At 51.5% G+C, this 18,989-nt stretch overlaps 2 protein-coding genes across 5 annotated transcripts in view; one reads left to right on the top strand and one right to left on the bottom strand.

Annotated features, from left to right (window-relative positions):
* The first annotated feature begins 3,548 nt into the window (after positions 1-3,548).
* On the top strand, positions 3,549-12,509 carry SELENOM (selenoprotein M). The gene is made up of 5 exons (XM_038762583.1): positions 3,549-3,736; positions 7,444-7,479; positions 8,087-8,121; positions 11,025-11,103; positions 11,881-12,509. The coding sequence occupies exons 1-5, from the start codon at positions 3,635-3,637 to the stop codon at positions 12,076-12,078; spliced, it is 450 nt and encodes a 149-aa protein (XP_038618511.1). The 5' UTR covers positions 3,549-3,634; the 3' UTR covers positions 12,079-12,509.
* A 785-nt stretch (positions 12,510-13,294) lies between these two features.
* The window catches only part of SMTN (smoothelin), a 58,558-nt gene continuing 52,863 nt past the window's right edge, over positions 13,295-18,989 (bottom strand). For all 4 annotated transcript variants that reach the window (XM_038762411.1, XM_038762413.1, XM_038762415.1 and 1 more), the window contains one exon: positions 13,295-14,528. The gene's annotated coding sequence lies outside the window, so the exon portion shown is untranslated. The remainder of the gene's footprint in view (positions 14,529-18,989) is intronic.

Genomic DNA, 18,989 nt, shown 5'->3' with positions numbered 1-18,989 from the left:
AATCTAAGCAAGATAGGATGAGTGATTGTATTAACGTGGCTGCAGTTTGGTTGGAGAGGAAACGGCAGATTTTAGCGATGTTGTGAAGGTGGGACCAACTGGATTTGGTGACAGATTGAATATGTGGGTTGAATGAATGAGCGGAGATAATGCCAAGGTTACGGGCTTGTGAGATGGAAAGGATGGTGGTGCCGTCTACAGGGATGAGAAAGTCAGAGAGAGGACAGGGTTTGGGTGGGAAGATAAGGATCTCTGTTTTAACTTTTTTGTGCCTCAGTTCCCTCATCTGTAAAATGGGGATGAAGACTGCGAGCCTCATGTGGGACAGAGACTGTGTCCAATCTGAGTTTGTATCTCCCCCAGTGCTTAGGTCAGTGCTTTGCGTATAGTAAGTACCATAATTATTATCATAATTATTATTTGTGGAGGCCACCACACCCCATGAGGCTAGGGTGCATGGCTGTGGCTTGATCTCCCAGCCCCTCTCAGTGGCCCCGTCCATGCTCACACTGGAGGTTGCCCATCCTCTGGAGACCAATGGAGTAACTGCCCAGCTAGACAACGTCCACTAGACTGTAAGCTTGTCCTCTAGACTGTAAACTCGTGAGTGGGGAATGTGTCTGTTTATTGTTGTACTCTCCCAAGCTCTTAGTGAGCGTGCAATAAAAACGATTGAATTGAATGAATGAACTGTCCCAAAATGGAGGTCGGGGCTGCTGCCCTCAGTTACAGGAGCACTCTATTACCTTGCTCCCTCCTACCTCACCTTGCTTCTCTCCTTCTACAACCCAGCCCACATACTTGGCTCCTCTGGGGCTCACCTGTGTCCCATGTGAGACAGGGACTGTGTCCAATCTGATTTAATTAGCCTGTGCCTTGATCTCACCTGACTCCCCTCAGATCCCTGGCCACATCCTGCCTCTGGCCTGGAACACCCTCCTTCCTCAAATCCACGAGACAATTACTCTCCCCCTCTTTCAAAGTGTATTGAAGGCTCATCTCCTCCAAGAGGCCTTCCCAGACTAAACCCCACTCTTCCTCATCTCCCATTCGCTTCTGAGACTCCCTGGCTTGCTCTCTTTGCTCTTCCCCCCATTCCAGCCCCATAGCACTTATGTATTATGTCTGTAATTTTATTTATTTGTATTGATGTCTGTCTTCCCCTGTCTAAACTGTGAGCTCATTGTGGGCAGGGATTATCACTCTTTATTGTTGTATCGTACTTTCCCAAGTGCTTAGTACAGTCCTCTGCACACAGTAAGTGCTTAATAAATATGAATGAATGAATAAATAAGGGAGCAAAGGCGGTTTTTAGGTGTGGGGAAGAGGGACGGGGGCTTTTGGGACATAGGGCATGATTTGGGTGGAGGGTTGTGGGCAGTGGGAGCCTGTGAGTTCAACTTTCCCAGGCTGAGGAGGGGGCCCTGGGGAGGGCAGTCAGACTGGGAAATAATAATAATAATAATAATGGCATTTATTAAGCGCTTACTATGTGCAAAGCACTGTTCTAAGCGCTGGGGATGTTACAAGGTGATCAGGTTGTCCCACAGAGGGCTCACAGTCTTAATCCCCATTTTACAGATGAGGTAACTGAGGCACAGAGAAGCTAAGTGACTTGCCCAAAGTCACACAGCTAATTGGCGGAGCAGGGATTTGAACCCATGACCTCTGACTCGAAAGCCCAGGCTCTTTCTACTAAACCATGCTGCTTCTCCAAGGGAAAGCCCCTTGCCTTCATTCATTCATTCAATCATATTTATTGAGTGCTTACTGCGTGCAGAGCACTGGACTAAGTGCTTGGGAAGTACAAGTTGGCGACATATAGAGACGGTCCCTACCCAACAACGGGCTCACAGTCTAGAAGGGGGAGACAGACAACAAAACAAAACATGTGGACAGGTGTCAAGTCATCAGAATAAATAGAAATAAAGCTAGATGCACATCATGAACAAAATCAATAGAATAGTAAATATGTACAAGTAAAATAGAGTAATAAATCTGTACAAACATATATACAGGATAGGCCACCCTGGGACCGGGTCCCAGGGGTTCAGAGCCAGGTGCTGCAGGAGGAACGTGTTGGAGGAGTGAGTTGGGGCGATGGAGTGGAATCAATAAATACGATTGATGATGATGATGATGATGATGGAGTGGCAGAGGGGGAGCTGATGAAAAGGGGGGGCTTAGCCTGGGAAGGCCTCCTGGAGGAGGTGAGCCTTCAGTAGTGCTTTGAAGGTGGGGGGGAGTTTGAAGCAGCGTGGCTTAATGGAAAGAGCCCGGGCTTGGGAGTCAGAGATCGTGGGTTCTAATCCCAGCTCCGCCACTTGCCTGCTGTGTGACCTTGGGCAAGTCACTAAGTTTCTCTGTATCTCAATTACCTCATCTGGAAAATGGGGATAGAGACTGTGAGCCCCATGTGGGATAACCTGATTACCTTGTATCTACCTCAGAGCTAAGAACAGTGATTGACACATAGTAAGCGCTTAACAAATATTATCATTGTTGTTATTGTTGGGCAGCATCCTTCCCCCTCCCTCCTGGGCTTCTGACGTGGCAGTGGCTGCAGCTCCTTCCCTCCCCACCGCCCTCCCTTGGCCACGCCCCACCCTTCTTCGGCCCCGCCCCTGCCTCCCCTAATAATAATAATAATAATAATAATAATAATAGTATTTGTTAAGTGCTTACTATGTGCCAAGCACTGTTCTAAGAGCTGGGGTAGATACAAGGTAATCAGGTTGTCCCATGTAGGGTTCACAGCAGCGTGGCTCAGAGGAAAGAGCACAGGCTTGGGAGTCAGAGGTCATGGGTCCTAATCCCTAATCCTGACTCCCCCACTTGTCAGCTGTGTGACTTTAGGCATATCACTTAACTTCTCTGAGCCTCAGTTACCTCATCTGTAAAATGGGGATTAAGACTGTGAGCCCCACGTGGGACAACCTGATCACCTTGTATCCTCCCCAGTGCTTAGAACAGTGCTTTGCACATAGTCACCGCTTAACAAATGCCCTCATTATTATTCATCTCCATTTTACAGATGAGGGAACTGAGGCCCAGAGAAGTTAAGTAGCTCAACGTAGAGAAGCAGCGTGGCTCAATGGAAAGAGCCCGGGCTTTGGCGTCAGCGGTCATGGGTTCAAATCCCGGCTCCGCCAATTGTCAGCTGGGTGACTTTGGGCAAGTCACTTCACTGGGCCTCAGTTCCCTCATCTGTAAAAGGGGGCCTAAGACTGTGAGCCCCCCGGTGGGCCAACCTGATCACCTTGCATCCTCCCCAGCGCTTAGAACAGGGCACATAGTAGGCGCTTAACAAATGCCATCATTCTTATTATTTTGTTAATGCGTTTGGTTTTGTTGTCTGTCTCCCCCCTTCTAGACTGTGAGCCCGCTGGCGCGTGGTGACCGCCTCTCTATGTTGCCAACTTGGACTTCCCAAGCGCTTAGTCCAGTGTTCTGCACCCAGTGAGCGCTCAATAAATACGATTGATGGATATTGATGGATTTCCAGTGAGTCCCGCCCTCCCTTGGCCCCGCCCCGAGCCCTCCCTCGGCTCCTCCTCGGCCCCAGTCGGGGCCTGCTTCATCTCTCTCCATCCCCATCTGGTCTGGTGGTCGTCAGGCCGCGACCCCCGACCCCATGTGCCGCCTCTCCCTGCTCCTGCTCCTTCTCCCGGGTCTGCTGGCCTCCTTCCAGCCCGACTGGAGCCGGCTGCAGGGCCTGGCCCGGGGCAAAGTGGAGGTAAGGGGGACCCCGAGGCCTGCTCCTCTCAGCCTCAGGCCGGCCCTGAGCGCTTACTGTGTGCAGAGCACTGTACTGAGCGCTTCCTGTGTGCAGAGCACTGTACTAAGCGCTGATGGTTTGGGGGGGCTGGGGGTGGAGGAAGGCCCAGCGTTTGTCGCAGCCTCAGTCCGTGCAGGCCCAAGACCCCGGAGGGGAGGAGGCCTGGGGTTGGGGGGAGGTGAACAAGGAGGCCCCGAAGAGGAAAGGATCGAATCCATTCCGGGCGACGTGGCCAACAGCTGCTTCCGCCCGGATCCCAACCCCGTCATCTCCAGGACGCTAAACGCCAGTTTCCCGTCTCCCCACCCAACCCTCTGGCCCACCCAGCCCTCCGTATAATAATAATAATGGCATTTGTTAAGCGCTTACTATGTGCAAAGCGCTGTTCTAAGCGCTGGGAAGGTTCCAAGGTGATCAGGTTGTCCCACGGGGAGGCTCACAGTCTTAATCCCCATCTTACAGATGAGGGAACTGAGGCACAGAGAAGTGAAGTGACTTGCCCAAAGTCACCCAGCTGACAAGTGGCGGAGCCGGGATTTGAACCCCTGACCTCTGACTCCAAAGCCCGTGCTCTTTCCACTGCTCCATGCTCCATCTCATCCAGCTCCCCATCCCATCCGTCCCCCCATCCCATCCAGCCCCCCATCCCATCCATCCTCCCATAATAATGATGGCATTTGTTAAGCACTTACTATGTGCCAAGCACTGTTCTAAGCGCTGGGAAGGTTCCAAGGTGAGCAGGTTGTCCCACGGGGGGGCTCACAGTCTTAATCCCCATTTTACAGATGAGGGAACTGAGGCACAGAGAAGTGAAGTGACTTGCCCAAAGTCACCCAGCTGATAAGTGGCAGAGCCGGGATTTGAACCCCTGACCTCTGACTCCAAAGCTCGGGCTCTTTCCACTGCTCCGTGCTCCATCCCATCCAGCCCCCCATCCCATCCAGCCCCCCATCCCATCCATCCTCCCATAATAATGATGGCATTTGTTAAGCACTTACTCTGTGCCAAGCACTGTTCTAAGCACTGGGGGGATACAAGGTGATCAGGTTGTCCCACATGGGGCTCACAGTCTTAATCCCCATTTTACAGATGAGGGAACTGAGGCACAGAGAAGTTAAGTGACTTGCCCAAAGTCACACAGCTGACAAGTGGCAGAGCCGGGATTTGAACCCATGACCTCTGACTCCAAAGCCCGGGCTCTTTCCACTGAGCCACGCTGCTTCTCTGGGATGCTTTGCCCATCCCATCCATCCTCCCTGTCCCATTCATCCCCCCTGTCCCATTCATCCCCCCTGTCCCATCCATCCCCCCCATCCCATCCAGCCCCCCATCCCTCCACCCCATCCGTGCCCCACGGGGTAGATGCCATCCAACTCCAGGATATAGCGCTGCCAGTAAAAGCTCCGATCAGGGCCCTGGCCGATCCCCAGACCTCAAAGAAGGCCTGGAACTTTACTAAGTGCTTAGTACAGTGCTCTGCACACAGTAAGTGCTCAATAAATACGATTGATTGATTGATTGTTGAGCCCTGGGCCCTGCTGGAACCCCCAGTGGGCTCTTCTGAGTCAGGGGATGGAGAGGAAAAGTAGCTGAAGTTTCCTGGGGACAGCGGATCTGGGACTTAGCTGGGCATCTGAGGATGGAGAAGGCTTTCAAAGAAGAGCCTCCTCACAGCACATATGTGTATATCTGCTTAGTGGAAAGAGCATGGGCTTGGGAGACAGAGGATGTGGGTTCCAATCCTGATTCTGCCACTTGCCTGCTGTGTGACCTTGGGGAAGTCACTTCCCTTCACTGTGCCTCAGTTCCCTCATCTGTAAAATGGAGATTGACTGTGAGTCCCACGTGGAACATCCTGATTACCTCGTATCTACCCCAGTGTTTGGTACATAGTAAGCGCTTAACAAATACCATAATTATCATCATCATCATCAATCGTATTTATTGAGCGCTTACTATGTGCAGAGCACTGTACTAAGCGCTTGGGAAGTACAAATTGGCAATGTATAGAGACAGTCCCTACCCAACAGTGGGCTCACAGTCTAAAAGGGGGAGACAGAGAACAAAACCAAACATACTAACAAAATAAAATAAATAGACTAGATATGTACAAGTAAAATAAATAAATAGAGTAATAAATATGTGCAAACATATATACATATATACAGGTGCTGTGGGGAAGGGAAGGAGGTAAGATGGGGGGGATGGACAGGGGGACGAGGGGGAGAGGAAGGAAGGGGCTCAGTCTGGGAAGGCCTCCTGGAGGAGGTGAGCTCTCAGTAGGGCCTTGAAGGGAGGAAGAGAGCTAGTTTGGCGGATGGGCAGAGGGAGGGCATTCCAGGCCCGGGGGGATGACGTGGGCCGGGGGTCGATGGCAGGACAGGCGAGAATGAGGTACGGTGAGGAGATTAGCAGCGGAGGGTGCAGGCTGGGCTGGAGAAGGAGAGAAGGGAGGTGAGGTAGGAGGGGGCGAGGTGATGGACAGCCTTGAAGCCCAGGGTGAGGAGGTAATAATTTTTATTATTAATCATTATTATTAATGTTTGCCTCTCCCTCTAGACCGTGAGCTCATTGTGGGCAGGTAATAATAATAATTATGATATTTGTTAAGTGCCTACTATATGCCAAGCACTGTTCTAAGCACTGGGATAGATACAAGATAATCAGGTTGTCCCACATGGGGCTCCCAGTCTTAATCTCCATTTTACAGATGAGAGAACTGAGGCACAGAGAAGAATGTGTCTGTTGTGATAGTGTACTCTCCCAAGCATTTAGAACAGTGCTTTGCATAAAGTAAGCGCTCAATAAATACGACTGAATGAATGAAAGGTGGCCAAGGCTGGGGAGGAAGGAAATAAATGCCCCTCTCCTCCCCACCCTCATGATGCTTGACCTAAGGCCAGGTCCCCTCCCCACCCAAGTCACAGAGAAGCAGCGTGGCTCAGTGGGAAAGAGCACGGGCTTTGGAGTCAGAGGTCATGGGTTCAAATCCCGGCTCCGCCAGTTAGCTGTGTGACTTTGGGCAAGTCACTTAACTTCTCTGGGCCTCAGTTCCCTCATCTGTAAAATGAGAATGAAGACTGTGAGCCCCCCTGTGGGACAACCTGATCATCTTGTAACCTCTCCAGCGCTTAGAACAGTGGTCTGCGCTTAATAAATGCCATTATTATTATTATTATTATAGAGTTCTCCTCTCTCTGTGCCCCCTGGGGTCTTGGGGAACCCTTTACAGAGATGAGAAGTGTAAGAGAGCCTTGGCCTCATCCTTTAGTGCCTCAGTGCTTAGTACAATGCCAAGCACATAATAAGTGCTTAACAGATACCATAATAATTATTACTACGCTACCCAGGGACACTCACTACTTTCCTGGAGATGACAGACATCCTGTTACTCAGGACTCCATTCATTCATTCATTCAGTTGTATTTATTGAGCGCTTACTGTGTGAAGAGCACTGTACTAAGCGCTTGGGAAGTACAAGTTGGCAACATATAGAGACGGTCCCTACCCAACAGTGGGCTCGCAGTCTAGAAGGGCTCACAGTCTGGGAAGCTATTGGGTGATTATCAGATCGTTATCAGGTAGCCCGTTTTAGGATGGAGGGTCAGGGCAGGGGTCTGGGACTCTGGCTATATCAATCTACCTGACATTGTTTCCCTTCCCAGACCTGCGGAGGATGACAGCTGAATAGGCTGAAGGAAGTAAGTTATAGCCAGAAGCTGGGAGGTGCCCAGGAAGAGACTTGATCCCCTGTCCTTGGGCTCTTGGGTAACCCCCCCCCACCCCATCTTTGGGTTCCTGGCTGGTACACCCTTCCCCATCCTCGGGTTCCTGCGTGGTTCCCCCCCCCCCCCCCCCCCCCCCCCCCCGTTACCCCATGCTTGGGAACCTAGGTGGTTTTCCCCCACCCCCAACCTTGGGTTCCTGGGTCTTGCCCTTGGGATTCTCGGTCTCCCCAACACCCGGCCTTGGGCTCCTGGGTCCCCCCACCTTCCTTGGACCTGAGAGTGCCTCAGTCAACCCACCATCTGGGGTCCTCTGCCTTATGCCTAAAGCTATTTACCTCCCTGGAGAAAGCCTCAAGAATTGGCACCTTGCTGCCAGCTGGTTCCCATCCTTTCCCTGGAGGCAGAGCCTGCAATCATCCTCCTCCCTCCCACCCCCATAGACTGGAGCCGGGAGACCAGCCTAGGATGGGAGATGTTGGAATTAGAGGGGGACCCAGGATCCTGTCAGTAAGGGACAGGGGCGAAGGGGAGGGAGTAGCCCTTTTGGGGTGGGGTGATGGTTTCTCCTCTCTTTTTCCAGGTCAAAGCCTTCGTCACCGAGGACATCCCACTCTAGTATCCTTTCTCAGCAACTGGAGGCGGGAGGGGTAGAAGGGGAAAGGGTGGTACAAGCTTTCAATCTGAAGGGTGGAACTGCCTCTCTGAGGGTTTTAAAGGCCTTCCCAGACTGAGCCCCTTCCTTCCTCTCCCCCTCGTCCCCCTCTCCATCCCCCCCATCTTACCTCCTTCCCTTTCCCACAGCACCTGTATATATGTATATATGTTTGTACATATTTATTACTCTATTTATTTTACTTGTACATATCTATTCTATTTATTTTATTTTGTTAGTATGTTTGGTTTTGTTCTCTGTCTCCCCCTTTTAGACTGTGAGTCCAGTGTTGGGTAGGGACTGTCTCTATATGTTGCCAATTTGTACTTCCCAAGCGCTTAGTACAGTGCTCTGCACATAGTAAGCGCTCAATAAATACGATTGATGATGATGATGATGATGATGACTTAGTCAAGGGGAGGAGGTGAGTCCTCGTGGCCTAGTGAAAAAGCAGGGGATCGGGAGTCAGAAAGTTTGAATTCTAATCCTGGCCCCACCACTTGCTTACTGCATAAACTTGGGCAAGTGATCTGACTTCTCAGTGCCTTGGTTTCCTCATCTGTAAAGTGGGGATGAAAGACCTATTCTACCTCCTCAGACTCTGAGCCTCATGTGGAACAGAGACTGTGTCTGATTTGATTATAGTTTACCTACCCCAGTGCTGAGTACAGTGCGTGGTACATAGTGAGTCCTTAACAAATACCACAGTTGTTATTATTTTTGAGCCTGGGTGGGGTTCCCCAGGGGACATCTGTGAGCTGACTCACTGAGCGTGACTCTCTGCTCTGCCTACCCCCTCCCTCCCTTCCTCCCTCCTCATCCTCTTCAGATTAAAGAATCTGTGCAAAAACCAACAGAATTAGCATTGAGAACTTTAAGCAAGATGAATTCTCATGTTTAATTTATGTGGGAAGGTTTTAGGGGCACACACTCTAGAGATGCGGTTATTTCAGTGTTGTGAGGTTATGCTTTCCAAATAGGCACAAATAGCAATTTTAATGGCCTAGCAGAAAGAGCATAGGCCTGAGTTCTAATTCCCACTCTGCCCCTTGCCTGCTGTGTGACCTTGGGCAAATTGCTTAACTTCTCTGTGCTTCAGTTTACTCATCAGTAGAACAGATTTAATACCTGTTCTCCCTGCTATGTGGGACAGGAATTGGGTCCAATCTCATTACCTTGTCAGTATCCAGCGCTTAGTATAGGGCTTAGCACATATTAAGCATTTAAATACTATCATTATCATTACCCAATCCCTCAGACAGCACAGTGGGTACCTACACGTACTATCATTATTATTATTATTGGTAATTGTTAAATGCTACTTAGAACAGTGCTTAATAGTAGGCGTATAGTAAATGCTTAACAAATACCATAAATGTTATTATAGTTATAGCATATTTATCATGTGCCCAAGCACTGTATTCATCATCATCAATCATATTTATTGAGTGCTTACTGTGTGCAGAGCACTGTACTAAGCACTTGGGAAGTACAAGTTGGCAACATATAGACAGTCCGTACCCAACAGTGGGCTCACAGTCTAAAAGGGGGAGACAGAGAACAAAACCAAACATACTAACAAAATAAAATAAATAGAATAGATATGTACAAGTAAAATAAATAAATAGAGTAACAAATATGTACAAACATATATACAGGTGCTGTGGGGAAGGGAAGGAGGTAAGATGGGGGGGATGGAGAGGGGGACGAGGGGGAGAGGAAGGAAGGGGCTCAGTCTGGGAAGGCCTCCTGGAGGAGGTGAGCTCTCAGTAGGGCCTTGAAGGGAGGAAGAGAGCTAGCTTGGCGGATGGGCAGAGGGAGGGCATTCCAGGCCCGGGGGATGACGTGGGCCGGGGGTCGATGGCGGGACAGGCGAGAACGAGGTACAGTGAGGAGATTAGCGGCAGAGGAGCGGAGGGTGCGGGGTGGGCTGGAGAAGGAGAGAAGGGAGGTGAGGTAGGAGGGGGCGAGGGGATGGACAGCCTTGAAGCCCAGGGTGAGGAGTTTCTGCCTGATGCGCAGATTGATTGGTAGCCACTGGAGATTTTTGAGGAGGGGAGTAACATGCCCAGAGCGTTTCTGGACAAAGACAATCCAGGCAGCAGCATGAAGTATAGATTGAAGTGGGGAGAGACACGAGGATGGGAGATCAGAGAGAAGGCTGATGCAGTAGTCCAGACGGGATAGGATGAGAGCTTGAACGAGAAGGGTAGCCGTGTGGATGGAGAGGAAAGGGCGGATCTTGGCAATATTGCGGAGCTGAGACCGGCAGGTTTTGGTGACGGCTTGGATGTGAGGGGTGAACGAGAGAGCGGAGTCGAGGATGACACCAAGGTTGCGGGAATCAGATTGATTCATTCAGTCATATTTATTGAGTGCTTACTGTGTGCAGAGCACTGTACTAAGCGCTAAGCATTAGGTAAATACAAAATAAGTCATCCCATTGTTTTGAAAGGGCTAATTCATTCATTCGTTCAATCGTATTTATTGAGCGCTTACTGTGTGCAGAGCACTGTACTAAGTGCTTGGGAAGTACAAGTTGGCAACATATACAGTCCCCACCCAACAGTGGGCTCACAGTGCTTACAATGTGCCAAGCACTGTTCTAAGCACTGAAGAAGATACAAGCAGCGTGGCTCAATGGAAAGAGGTCATGGGTTCAAATCTCGGCTCTGCCAATTCTCAGCTGTGTGACCTAGGGCAAGTCACTTCACTTCTCTGGGCCTCAGTTACCTCATCTGTAAAATGGGGATTAAGACTGTGAGCCCGCCGTGGGACAACCTGATCACCTTGTAATGATAGTGACTGATGGGGGCCCTTGGAACCCACCACGCACATCCCATGTAACCTTAACAACCGCCTCCAGCCACAACCTGGTGATGAAGCATCTTCCTGGCGCCGATCCTGAGCTTGTGCTCCTCAACTTCCGCTACGAGGAGCTGGAGGTAAGAGCTGCTCCTTGTAGGCCCCTCATTGAGAAGCAGAGTGGCTCAGTGGAAAGAGCACGGGCTTTGGAGTCAGAGGTCATGGGTTTGAATCCCGGCTCTGCCAATTGTCAGCTGTGTGACTTTGGGCAAGTCACTTAACTTCTCTGGGCCTGTTACCTCATCTGTTAAATGGGGATTCATTCATTCATTCAATCGTATTTATTGAGCGCTTACTGTGTGCAGAGCACTGTACTAAGCGCTTGGGAAGTACAAGTTGGCAGCATATAGAGACGGTCCCTACCCAACAGTGGGCTCACTGTCAGCCCCCCTGTGGGACAACCTGATCACCCTGTAACCTCCCCAGCGCTTAGAACAGTGCTTTGCACATAGTAAGTGCTTAATAAGTGCCATCACTATTATTATTATTCCCAAACCAAAGTGCTGTGGAGAGTCAGGAGTCCCAATGAGGGGACAGGATTGGGAGTCAGGGTGCTTCCACCACAAAGAACCCGAGAGGGGATAGTCCTGCCCTGGAGGAAGGAAGAGGGGAGCCTAGGGACCCTTCCTGGGAAGCTGTTGCTGTCCCAGGGCCTGGGATCATCATCATCATCAATTGTATTTATTGAGCGCTTACTATGTGCAGAGCACTGTACTAAGCGCTTGGGAAGTACAAATTGGCAATATATAGAGACAGTCCCTACCCAACATTGGGCTCACAGTCTAAAAGATATTCTGGGATATTAATTCCCAGAAACTGTATGCCCAACCCTGACCCATCCTGCTCCTCTTTTCCAGCGAATCCCCCTCAGCCACATGACCCGTGCCGAGATCAACCAGCTGGTGCAGGACCTGGGCTTCTACCGCAAAGCAGACCGGGATGCGCCTGTACCTCCAGAATTCCAGCAGGCCCCAGCAAAAACCTCAGACATGCAGGAAAAGGCCCAGCCCCAAGAAACACCCAAATCAGGGGAGCAGAACCACCCCGACCTCTAGGTCCCAACATGTGGTTTCATTGCTGGATGCCCCAGGGGGCAGGGGACGACAAGGCTACAGGTACAGGGTGAGGGTGACCTAGGAATGGATGGTACGTTTGGGCCCGGCCTGAGGGTTGGCAGGCAACTTTGTTAAACCTACAGGGTGGGGTCCATTTATTTTGGTGACTAAGGTGCCAGGGACTTCTGGCAATGTCCTGAGACTGGAAGAAATCGGTTAATTTACCCCACTCTGTCCTGTAGAAACCGTTACACTGCTTGAGTTGCTGAGGCCCCCCCTGCTCACGGCACCCCCTTTTGCCAGGGACAGAATGAAGTCTTCAGCGTAAAGGGCTCCTTGCTGAAGGCAGATGCTCAAGTCCCAGAGCAAGCAGGGGACCGTGGGGGTGGCCTTTTCACACACCTGGTGCAGTAAAGTGTCCTTTCCTAGCAGCCTGGGCTGTCTGGTCTGTTCCTTATTCTTATTCTTCTTATTCTTATCCTTATTAAGCTCTTGCTATGCAGTTGGGGAGAGGCCCCCATCCCCCACCCCGCACTCCCACCAAACTCCTCCCCACCCCGGGGTTCAGAATCTGGGGCAGGGAATCCCTTTCCCCCAGACACTGGATGGGGAGGAGCCACCTCCATTATTCACTGACCCAATGTGCAGTAGCCCAGCCTCAGCGATCTAACTGGGGTGTGGGTTAAACGCTTTCTTTGAACCAAACACTGTGCTAAGCACCAGAATACAATCCACTGAGATCAGACGTGAGGCTCCCCATGGGCTTTGCCATTACCACCTACGAGCGGTTACTATGGGCCCCCTGGGTATGGGACAATGACCTCAGAACTGCAAAAGTGAAGAATTATTTCTCTGTCTCCCCCTTTTAGACTGTGAGCCCACTGTTGGGTAGGGACTGTCTCTATATGTTGCCAACTTGTACTTCCCAAGCGCTTAGTACAGTGCTCTCTGCACACAGTAAGCGCTCAATAAATACGATTGATGATGAATTCCCCCCCCACACACACACACACACAATGTAGGGTTCAAATCCACAAGTCTCAGGCCTTACCAACAGCTAGCCGACAGGGAGGTAACCCCAAGTAACCCCTCTTCAGGGAAGGAAAGACATTCCCCATTAGCCTGGCCAGGGAGGGTGGTCTGGGGGTTAGGCAACTCCCTCTCCCCCCACCACCAGGCCCCGAGGAGGGAAGAACCAGTGGGGAAGAGAAGGCCCGACATTCACAGGTAAATTTATTTCATTCTGATGTTTAATAAAGGGTCGGTGCACAAACCATTCCATACCATCAGCAGGCTACACACAGGTGGATGGACAGGCACTGGGGTGTGCAGTGGGGGCGGGACAGAGCTGAGCACTGCATTCCCTCCCCTCTAAAAGACCTGGGCCCTAATAGACTAATTCCTCCTCCCCCCGCAGCACCCGAGCAAGAGGTGTCTTTAGGGTGGAGGTTTTCTGACTGCCAGCCAGGGGAAGAGGTGACTGGAAAGTGGGAGTGGTGAGGAGGGAGAGGAGATGAGGATGGTGTAAACCCGTAGGTGGGAGAGTGTGATGTTTAAGACAGACTGGTGGGTTGGGGACAGGTATATCAGTGCCTGGGGTGAGAGTGATAGTTTGCATAATATACTCGAATATGCTGATAATCTCCACTCCAAGCCATGAACATAAAGCCCAACTCTGAGTGTATATCACTAACCCCAAGTCTTCCATCCTTCTGGCTCCCAGGGATTCTGAATCTGGGCTGGAGGAAATGAAAGGGAAATTGAGCAAACAAGTAGATGGGGAGGGGTCCTGGACGGTGTTGCCCAGAAACCTGGCCTTCACTCCCAACTCTCCACATGACCTCTCGGCCTAGGAACAGCCGCAGGGACTGTCCTCTTTCAGCTCAGCCCCCAGAATCTTTGCACTCTCCACCTTTACCCCCAACCCCTGCTGCACTACATCCTCCAAAATAGCTCCAGCTTCTGCCCTTGCTTCCCACCTGCTCACCCGCAACCTTGTGAGCTAGCCAGGAGAAATGACCCCAGAGGCTTGAGAATTAATAATTTATAAAAAGGTGGTGGAGCTCCAATTGTGGGGAGGGGGTGGAGAGTGGGGTTGCGGGGCGGGGGGCTCCTGATGGGCCTCCTCTGGCCAGAAGGAAATGCGGCTTGATGCTGGAACAGCAGAGCCACTCCATACACAGACACACACGCATACACACATGCATACAGACAAGATACACATGCACGCGCGGAGCTCAGTGGGTGGGCCAAGGAGAGTTGTCTCCTCTGAGCCATGGTGGGTGTGGGGAGGTGCGCTCTAGAATTCTTTTTGCCGTAAGCGCAGCTCGTGGCGACGCAGGTGGTTGTAGAGGGACTGCACATAGGTGAAGACGCATTTGGAGTCGGGTTTCTTGCCCATAATCATCATGTCTTCCACTTCCACCAGAGGAACACAGTCCACCAGCATCCTGCAGGCAGTTGTGGGGAAGAGCCATGGTGAGCCCCTAGGGTGCTGCCACCCGGGTCCTCTGGGGTGGAGATCCACTCTTGACCCCTTCAGAGCCACATCCACCACCGTGGTATCACCCAGGGTGCCTCCGTTCAACCTACCACTCCGGGACCCTGTCGTTCCCCACCCGCCACCCCCTCAATCCCCCCTTCCCTGTCCAGTGGGATCTAGGGTTTCAGGAGCCGACAGTTTCTCAGTCAAAAAACCTGCTTTGATGGACACGTCAGGAGCCATTCCGGTTACCCTTCTGCTGAGACCATAATGGCTGGCCCCTGCCCTTCTCCCAGAGCCATCTGCGACACTTAATTTCTATCCAAAGGTTCTGGCTTTCAAACAACTAGAGAACTTTGCATTTGAAACAGCTTTCAAAGGGTGGTGGTATCACTGTCAACAATGGCAGTATTGCTGCTCAATACCAGTATGATACTCTTCCAGGATTAGATGTTTACAAATTTAAAATATAGATTGCAGTTTCATTTTTGCAACCGAAAAGGGCAAGCCAAGCGGTGCTGGGGCCAGTTTCAGAGGTTCCAGGGTAAGTCTGAATAGGAATTAAATACTAGCCATCTCTAGAACACACATGTATATGCCAGACCACCACTCTTCCCACCCTCAAACCCTTATTAAAAATCACATCTCCTCCAAGAGGCCTTCCCTGATTAAACCCTCTTTCCCCAATTCCCTCTCCCTCTATGTTGCCTATGCACTTGGTCTGTACCCATCAAGCATATATTCATGCCACCTGCTCAGCCCCACAGCACTTAGGTACATATCTGCTAATGTTTGTCTCCCCCTCTAGACTATAAACTCCTTGTGGACAGGAAACATGCCTACCAACTCTGTTGTACTGCACCCTCCTAAGCACTTAGTACAGTGCTCTGAACACAGTAAGCACTCAATAAATACCCCTGATTGATCAATTGAACCTAAGCTTTGATTAACCTGTCCACCCACTGCTCTCAGTATCCCAAGGGAGATGATCATCTGCCCTACTAGGCCCAAATTTAGCACCCCTTTTTCCCCACTTATGCAGTGAACCTTTTTTTGGAACCAAGGGGAGGGGGGCGATGGGGATAGTAGCTTGTTGGTTAGGGCTAAGCTGGGAGCTTTCCATAGTTCTGCTTTGCTCCATTGAGGGCTATCTTCCGTCTTCTTCCTCTGACCTGCTGGCCCCCCACCCCCCATCAGTTAATCACTCAATGGTATTTATTGAGCACTTATTGAGTCCTCCAGGTTCCTGTCGTTCATGTCTTTGCTTTCCTGAAGCAGATTCCCCTGACAGTAGTAGGAATCGAGTCATCTGAAAGTCTTGTTCTTGTCTCCTGCATTGCTTTTGGCTAGACAGGAATTCACTGCTTAGAAACAGGACCAAGTTGCACCCTAGCACCTGGGTCAGAGGGTGGGGGTGAAGACCTGGGGCCCCCACCCTCAAGAGGAAGGAGATCCCTTGCTGAGACGCTGAAAAGCAGCATGGCTCAGTGGAAAAAGCACGGGCTTTGGAGTCAGAGTTCATGGGTTCAAATCCCAGCTCTGCTAATTGTCAGCTGTGTGACTTTGGGCAAGTCACTTCACTTCTCTGAGCCTCAGTTACCTCATCTGTAAAATGGGGATGAAGACTGTGAGCCTCATGTGAGACAACCTGATCACCTTGTTACCTCCCCAGCGCTTAGAACAGTTCTTTGCACAAAGTAAGCACTTAATAAATGCCATCATTATTATCTTTTAGACTGTGAGCCCACTGTTGGGTAGGGACTGTCTCTATATGTTGCCAACTTGTACTTCCCAAGCGCTTAGTACAGTGCTCTGCACACAGTAAGCGCTCAATAAATACAATTGATTGATTGAGACAAAACTGGGAGTTTGGGAGTTCTGACTGGGAATCAGAGGGTCCTGGGTTCTAATCCTAGCTCCACCACTTGTCTGTTGTGACCCTGGGTGAGTCACTTCACTTCTCTATGCCTCAGTTACCTCATCTGCAAAATGGGGATTAAGACTGTGAGCCCCATGTGGAACATGTCTGTGTCCAACCCTATTAGTTTATATCAACCCCAGTGCTTAGTGCAGGACCTGGCTTATAGTAGCACTTAAACTCCATTAAGCCACACACCCACCCTGGCAAGCAGCTTAAGAGTGGTGATCTGAGGAGAAGGTTCACCCAGGGAGTAAGGGTAGGGCAGAAAGAAGTGCAGACACTTGGTCACCAATTCTGGTCCCTAACCCCTGCCCCCCAACTACTGTTGGGAAAGGGTGACATCTTTCTGGAACCCCTCAGTCTGTAGTTTACATTCACTTCTTCTGGCTCTGGCCTCAGGGGAGAATGAGAACAGCTGGCCCTGATCCTCCAAAAGTCTCATGTGTTTTGAAGACTGATGAAAATAGCCTCTCAGTCTTCACCAGGCTGTACAATTTCAATTCTTTTATCCTTTCCTCAGATCTTACTTTTCTGTCTTAATTGAGGTGCTTTGTTGAACATCTCCAATTATTCTTCTTTAGTGGCTGGGCCCAGCACTGGACTTGCTGGGCCCTGGAGGGGCAGACCAATGCTGGGAAAGCCAGCAGGATTACCGTCCCCAGGCAAGCAGCTGGAAATCAGGAGGCCTGGGGCTGGTTTGTAGCGGGAGGGAGGCTGAAAGGATCTTTAATCCCCTCAGTAAAATGGGCACATTCACCCTGAGATGGGCCCAGAGAAACCATGTGAGCAGAGGTGTGGGGCTTGAAGAGAGAGGGCAGGGAGTCGAGACAGTCTCAACTGCTCTGGGCTGGGAGGGAATGGGAAAAGTCTCTCAGGCAGAGCTCAGTGTCTTAGGAAAGCCCCAAGCTGTCTCGGGGTGGGTACAGAGGAGGCTGGAGCCTGCAGTCTCTCAGAATGTCTCTGACCCGGTGAGTAGGGAGAAATTAAGCCTGGAGAAGGATAACATGGAGGCCGCAGCCGCACGGCTTTGGGTGGCCTTCTGCTGCTCTGTAGAGACACAGCTCCCTCCCTTGCCTCCGCTCCGCTGGGGAACTTGACCAGAGGCACAGGCTTGTTTGGAGTTGGCACGAAGCTGAAGGGAGACCAACGCCAGTCACACTTAACCAAAGCCAAGGACCCTGCCCCAGGGGTGTGCACAAATAAGCATGAAATTAAAGACCTGGAACTGGGACCACCCAGAGGGAGGAGAGCCTGGGCTGACAGTCCCCTCCAGGAGCCAGCAAGAAAGCTTGGTTGATTGGTTCTGAATGGCAGCTATCTCTCCATTTTGATCCCTGCAGACACAGGGAACTGTGGGGGAAGGGAGCGGGAGCCCCGGGCTTCCCGGCTGATGTCACAGCAGAGAAGCTGCCTGTAACCTACCACCGAAGCAGGGGGAATTGGAACCAAGACTCTCGCTTCAGCTCTGCTGAGTCTGATTTGGACCAGGGCAGCCTCCTGCCCATCCTTTACTTCTCTCTGCGGCTCAACTAGTCCCACACCCTGATTAGCCAGCAGAGGAAAAATGCCAGCACCTGACTGGCATGGCCCCAGGCTCTGGCTCACACCAATCTCACACCTCCACTCCTTGGGAGCAGCTGACTCATAGGAAGCGGCTGGAGAGTGACAGGAAGGTTTGTGTTAAAAGCGGTGACGGCGGCGGCACCTGCTCCTTGCTTCCCCCGTGGCCAGGCTCCCGGAAGGCAGGTCCAGACAGGGTGGGGGCCTGGGAGTTGGCTCCAGTGCTGAGCAGCCTGACCCCCTGTCTAGTGGCCCCTGGGGAGACAAGCCATTTGAAGCCGATTGGGATGCTTATTTCCTCGCTGGAGGGACAGGGGTGGGATCTGTGGCTCCTAGAATCCACCCCCTTTTCCAGTTTGGTCCTAGGGCTGACCCGGCCTGACCGGGCTCCTCGAGAGCAAGAAGGGACCGGGACCGACGACTCGGTGCCAGTAAGTGAACGTCTAGGCCTGCCTGACCTGACTCTGCATGACCAAATGTCACCACCACCCCCACAGGGGCCACCCACGCTCCCCTCGGAGTTCACTGCACCCTCTTCCTCCCCTAAGGTCCCCACCCAACCTCAGGTTGGGTAAGGGCCGGAGGAGCCTTCTGAACTACCCCTCTTCTCCCGCTCGATCCCATCGGCCCGCTGACCCCCACCCCTTCTCTCGGAGCCCGCGGCTGGGCCTGGCCCCCACAGCTCCAAGAGTCTGGTCCCCGGTGGCCTTATAAGGGCATTGTTTACCCTGCCCTGAACCCAGGACAGACCGTCCAAGACGCCGAAGCATCCGGGCTCGGGATACCCCCAGCAAACGTCAGCAGCTCCCAGAGTGGCTGAGTCACACTTTCCAAGTTTTACCAAGCTCAGGGCTCCACTCCCTCTGCCCAGCCCTGGCTGCTCCGCTGTCCTGATCTTATATGGCCATGGGGACCTTGGTGTTCGTCTGCCCGATCGGTGTCGCTGCA

This window comes from Tachyglossus aculeatus, chromosome 21, assembly GCF_015852505.1.
Source record: "Tachyglossus aculeatus isolate mTacAcu1 chromosome 21, mTacAcu1.pri, whole genome shotgun sequence".
Classification (NCBI taxonomy): Eukaryota; Metazoa; Chordata; class Mammalia; order Monotremata; family Tachyglossidae; genus Tachyglossus; species Tachyglossus aculeatus.
Note: the sequence above shows the minus strand (reverse complement) of the source record. Positions and strands in the feature narration are given on the sequence as shown.